We start from the raw sequence: 6,435 nt of genomic DNA, 5'->3' as shown, positions 1-6,435 counted from the left end.
CCATATATATGACCTGAGTTGTTCAAGTAAACTATTTTAAATCAAACCTCATTTCTAAAACAAAGAAATATAACATTAAAAAGTCCAAAAATAAAGATAAATTGTCTTACCTGTGGTGCAGGTTCCTCCTCTACATCCAAACTTCTGCAGAATCCATTAAAAATATTCAATAAAAATAAAATTCTTCTTTTGGCCCAGGAGGAGCCAGAAAAACACGTTTTCTTTTACATGTTGAGTTCAGATCAAAGGCATCTTCATCTTCATCCAATGAAGAACTGAAGGGGGGGGGGGTGATGTCACAGACCACACCTCCTCATCCTCAACGACCTCGCCACCTTCGTCATTTGCCACCAAGTGACGAAGGTTAAGGCCGTGTCATCGTCTTTAACCCTGTGAATGTAGGTCTGTTCTGATGGAAGTCTGAACCTCAGCAGAAAAATACAGTTTGTTTACAGAACCGTTCAGAGTAAAGGTTCAGAGWAAAGGTTCAGAGAAACCGTTCGGTTGCAGCTCCTGCCTGGAGGAGCTGCAGGTTTCTTCCTGTGAAGATGAGCCTGAGCTCTGCTTATGTAACAGTTACTCCATGTTCTCGTACAGATTAGCTGCAGGTCTCCTTCTGAAGAGCAAACATAAACAGATTACACAGATCAGCACCACAGAGGGCACGCCGTCACGTCGACCCCTGATGGGGGGCGGAGACTCAGACCGCGGATCCAGGGTGTCGGGACAGAAAAGTTCAGATTCAGCCGGGAGCTGCTGATCAAATCACCATGAAGAGTCCGCTGCAGCTGCAGGGCCTGTTGTTTCAACTCTTTATGTCTAAATAAAAGTTAGTTATTTAAGCCTCTTTTAGACATAAACAAACAGTTAGGGTGAATATTTAGCTGATCTGTGATGTACGTCTCCAAGACTGTGAGGCGAGCAGGTGGGATCACAGCTGACCCTTCTCACCCTGTTCACACCACTGGCCTCAGGCAGAAGGTTTCAGTCCGTTCGGACCAGAACATCCCTCCATAAGAACAGTTCCTTCCCCTCTGCCGTCAGGCTCTTGAACATTAAAATCACAACTCTATAACTCTGCCTTGTTCACTTTATCACTGTTTTTTAATCTGCACAACTCTGACTAGATTGTGTTTCTGATTACTGTATGGAGCTGGTGTACATATGTTTTATATTTTTTACTTTTTCCTCTGTATTTTGTTTGTTATATTTTATACTTATTGCACCCTTACACTGAAGCCCATTCTAGCTGCTTTTCCATTGAACATGAAAATGTGCAAATTAGAATTTCGAAAATAAATTTGCTCAATGGAAACACGTCAATTTCAAAAAAAAAAATACGTTTTTCGACAAAATATTTTTGCGCTAGGATGAGGTGGTTTTTCAGCCGTATCGGAATTGGTGTTTTTTGCAAAACTGCAATGGAAACACGTTTTTCACATTGTCGTGGTATGAAAGCGTTCCTTGAAGCCGCCATTTCGACAACGCCAATTTCTGTCGTGGTATGAAAGCAGAAACACGTTGGAATAATGCCAGAAAAGTCTGCGTGTATGGTCGTAATAAATGGTTTAATTCTGAGCAGCAGGCAAACAGGACTCAATCAGGAAGCCTGTCGGCTTACAGCCAATAATATACACCATGATAACATCATATGACGTGCTTATAACCAATCACAGATCGCCTAATATGCTCTCCAGCCTATCACAGGGCTCCCAGCTCAAAGAATGTCTTATCAAACAAGAGAGGTCAGTCCGTTGCGGAGTCCTGTTGTCTGGACAAACAGATTAACATTGAACATGTGACACAGATAGATAATTAGTCCATAACACACATCATGGGAGTCACGTGATCAACAACCGGCTGTTTCTACTGGTGAAAAAGACGATGATGAAGAAGATAACAGGAAGTAGAAGTAGTAGTAATATCACAGAAGTAGTATAAAATAGTAAACTCACCGACTACAATTTCCCAAAAACACAGCATACGTAGCCGCTCCCAAGTAGGGACTTGTCTCTGGAAAGCCTCGATAAAAGACGCCGACGTCTCCTCTGATGATGAGCGCTAGTGTCGTGGTAGCAACATGCTATGTGTTTACATCCATCGCTGCCATGTTTGTAATGACTTATCAYGAGAACAAACGTATTCACGTGACTTTAATAACATTTCTTACTTAATGGAAACACTGCAGTTGTGAAACTGTGTTTTTCGACATTAACAGAATATCAACAAAGTTTTGCGCACATTTGCAACGGAAACACAGCTTCTGACAAGTACATTAAAACATGTCTATAAATGATAAAAACATTAACAAAACCACTTGAAACTTTTCATTTTTATACCAACAGATTTTTATTTAAACTGTACTCCTTTCTCTCGCTTCATCTTTACGAGCAGGAACAAATCTCTGGTCGGCCTTCAGAGACCCAGACTCTGATTTTGGACAATGAGTGAAACTCGCACTTTTATTTTTAATARTATTTCTGCTTTATTTATTTATTTCACATGTAGTCAGTCGTACTCGTACTTTTCAGTGTTTATAAGAGGACGAGTTAAACACTGTTTCTATGCAGGAAACACCAGGTAGAGCTCGGTTAGTGTTTGTTAGTGGAGCTCAGTCGGAGCAACGATACAAGGAACAAGAAGGATTCTTGTTTTTAGCTRAAGTTAATTACAGCTGGCCCCTTTGAGGACCACCATGTGTCCCTCAGGGAAAGAGTTTGACCCCCTGTACCAAAGCTTTACAGAGCTGTAGATCTGCAGTTATATGTTCGAGGTAGAGGTCTTTAAAATTTTCATAAGTTGTCTAAAATGCTATCGTGACAGGGCCTTTAGGGCTTTTATTTTGACGGGTTGCTTTGTGTAAAAAAAAATAATCGCAAAACTTTTATTTTGTTATAAAACTTTGGCAACRTTTCTCAGAGAAATGTTGTCGATGAATTCTGGATGTGAAGATGAGAAAACTCACAGAGAACTGGAGGTAAAATACAGTTAGCATGAATGCTAACGCTAAAATAAACAAAAGCTAAGGGACGCGGAGGAAACATGTTAGGAGGTAAAACAGGGTGGAGTTGCCCTCCACATTTTTCAAATTAAACTCAATTAGTGTCAAATTTTCATTTCTGCCTCCATCGTTTTAAAGTTATTAATATTTTCCAGAGATATGAGTGTGTGTGTGTGTGTGTGTGTGTGTGTGTGTGTTACTAGTTAGGTTCAGAGGTATGGTGTGAATTATGTTCTGGTTCAGGTTATAGTTAACTATAGACCAGTAATGGTTAGTTTTAGGGAAAATGCCTGGGTTAGACATAAAAACAGTTACAAAAATGAATGGAAGTCAATACAATGTCCTCAGTTGGATGCAAATACAAGGATGTGTGTGTGTGTACAGGTATTTCCTACATTGTGGGACAGGTTTTTTTTGGCATACACACCTACTCGGGGGACCTAATTTTTCTTATGGGGACCTGAGTTTATTTAAGGGGAAACACCATTGATGGGGGGGTTAATTTTAGGACTAAGGTATGAACTGAGTTTAGGTCAGTTTCAGGGTCAGGTAGGTACCTGTGAGGTTAATTTTAGGATTAGGATATAAAATTACTAGAAAATGAATGGAAGTCAATGCATTGTCCCCACGTGGATATACAAACCAGACGTGTGTGTGTGTGTGTGTGTGTGTGTGTGTGTGTGGTAGGGCTCAGCTGTTTGTCCACATGCAGCCTGGTGTCTGTGAAGCAGCACACTGATGATGTAAGCTCATGAAAGCTCGACTCTTCCTCCTCTTTAAGAACGTGAGCTGCAGTCGAGGCAGGAGGAACATGAAGAACATGAAGAACATGAAGAACATGAAGAACATGAAGAACATGAAGAACATGAAGAACACGAGAAGCTTCAGTTTGAACAAAACCAACACAAACTGTTTACAGAGCACCTGAAGCTCTCCTCATGGGAACCTGCTGTGTGTTTCTGTCCACCTGAGGTCAGATTTGATGGGTTTTACATCCTGAACCCTGGGACTGATGGGGAGAACTTCTTCCTTCAAACTTAAAGAAACCAGAAGCAGAACCAGCCTGGTGCTGTTCAGGAAACACTTTTATAATCCTCACTTTCAGAATAAAAGCTTGAATTTAAACAGAACATTTATAAAGTGAAACTAAACAAATTCAGTCAAGTCTGTGAATGAAGCCAGGATTAGAGCTGTGGCTCAGTGAGGCTCATTCAGAAGCTCCGCCCCTCTCTCCCTGCAGGAGTCTAATTGGATTAAAGCCTGAGACGAACATGCAGCGTGTGTTTSCATGTGCTCTGAGCACGCTGCTCACCTGTGAACACACCTGTCCAACACATTTACAGCAGGATTACAGCAGCTCCTGACCCGCCCGTCGGACCCCTCTTTAAAGCTTTCTACTCTTGGGGTGGTGGTCCGAGGGGCCGGCGGCGGCGGCGCTGCTGCGGCGACTCTCCTCCAGCTCTTTGATTCTCTGACGTAGAGCTGAAATCTCTTTATTCTTCTCCTCCTGGAAGAAGTGCAGCTTCTGAAACAAACAGGATTAATCCAGGAGGTTAAAGTTAGCATCATCATCATCATCATCATCATCATGTGACCTCTGTGACCTCAGTCTGAATGATGTCACAGACAGACAGATGCAGATTGATCCCTTAGATCTGCTGTGTTTGTGGGGGTAAATAATTTATGTAGATTTGAAGAAAGCCTAGGATAAGACTGACCACTGCATCCTCCTGAAAAACTAAATAAATATGGGATTAGGGATTACGTACCAGTGCTGCAGTGGATATCTAGTTATTTGAAAATAGGAACAGTTTGTACATGATGTAAGATCTGAACTTTATAAAATTACACGTGGAGTTCCACAGGGTTCTGTACTTGGAGCAAAGTTGTTTATCTTATATGTGAATGACTTGGTTAAAGTGTCAGGGCTCTTTAAATGTGTTTTATTTGCAGATGATACTACTTTCTTTGTTTGGGTAAAGACAGAACGGATGTTAAAGATGTTGCAGAGAGAATTTGTGAAAATATAAAATTGGTTTAAACTCAACAAATTATCACTAAATCTGGATAAAACTAATTATATGATATTTACAAACAGACTAAGAACTGTTAATATTCCATTTAGAGCTGATGGTGTGGAGCAGGGGTGCCCAAACAGTCTCCCTGAGAGGACTAAAATTAAAATCTATCTGAGGGCTGTGGGCCAAATTCAATGATATAAGAAACGCAAATACTTCTTAAGTAAAGTTGTTATATTTTTTATGATTAAGCTGGTAGCCAGCATGGTTGCCCACATTCTTTTTGTTATTTTCTTTCCAGCCCATGGACATGGAGGAAATTCAACGTATGCTCAGACAGCAAAGGCTCATGGGACTTTTCATAATTAAAAGTATATGTGGTCTAATAAGGTGTACAAATCTAGATATGAGCTTAAATCTAATCCAAATGTCTCTTGTAGTTACTTGTATTTTATATTTAATCTTAACATAATTACAATGTAGTAACCAGGACAATTTGATTTGATGTTTTGGTTTTGTTTACTGAAGATTATTATTGTTTGAATTTATACTTGAGGAAAAAAGAGGCAGATATAAGATTTTTTCTTCTCTCTGCTGCCTTTTCATTTCACTGTATTTGTGTGTTCTTTTATTTTCATTGTACATAGAATTAATTTAGTTTTTTATGAAATGAATAAAGTTTGAAATCACAACTAAAACTAAAATAAACTAGACATGGGTTTTTACGATGTAAAAACAAGTGTGCATTGCCATGTAGCATGTCATTGCAGCATGGCTTTGCCTGCAGCATTGGACTTGCAGAATGAACTTTGACTAAGTTCAAATATGTTTTCTATACCAGCTTGTACCTGTCACGTCAGCAGGTGTTTGTAATTAAGATAATTGTGTGACAATATGAAGATTGAAGAGATTTTTTGTTAAAGTAGCGTTAGCTGGGTTTAAACCCTGATCTCCCACATGAAAGCCCATGACATGGACCATTAGACCATTAGAGCTCTGGCAGAGTGTGGTGCCAGGGTTTGGTTTGTATGTGTGCAGAAAGAGGCCACATTGTCAATACAATTATTGACACTAAACTGCATAATATTACAACAATAGAGCAGTATTAAGATAATGATATAGTAAAACATCAAAGTACAATCATATTAGTATTGTAACCACTGAACTATTGAGATTAAATATAAAAAACAACATGAAGTGACATGTTTGACAACATGAAGTTTGMAGAGATTTTTGTTAAAGTTGCAGTAGCTGGATTTGAACCCTGATCTCCCACATGAAAGCCCACAGTGCTCATCATGAGACTATAGGAGATGTGGCAGAGGACAATCCCAGGGATTGGATTGTATTTATACAGAAAAAGTTTACCTTGCCAATGCAATTATTGAGAAGTGCAATATCTTATAGCAATAGGAC

General features: G+C 39.6%; 1 protein-coding gene across 1 annotated transcript; it reads right to left on the bottom strand.

Annotated features, from left to right (window-relative positions):
• Window positions 1-4,439: 4,439 nt before the first annotated feature.
• On the bottom strand, window positions 4,440-4,527 carry LOC106530369 (coiled-coil domain-containing protein 152; the record flags this gene model as incomplete). Its single annotated transcript, XM_014025968.1, is given in 1 exon segment — window positions 4,440-4,527. A coding segment is annotated over 1 exon segment (88 nt), but the record flags the coding sequence as incomplete, so codon positions are not given.
• Between the last annotated feature and the right edge of the window lie 1,908 nt (window positions 4,528-6,435).

Source organism: Austrofundulus limnaeus, unplaced genomic scaffold (assembly GCF_001266775.1).
Source record: "Austrofundulus limnaeus strain Quisiro unplaced genomic scaffold, Austrofundulus_limnaeus-1.0 Scaffold512, whole genome shotgun sequence".
Lineage (NCBI taxonomy): Eukaryota > Metazoa > Chordata > Actinopteri > Cyprinodontiformes > Rivulidae > Austrofundulus > Austrofundulus limnaeus.
The sequence above is the reverse complement of the archived record's forward strand: the minus strand, read 5'-3'. Positions and strand labels throughout refer to the sequence as shown.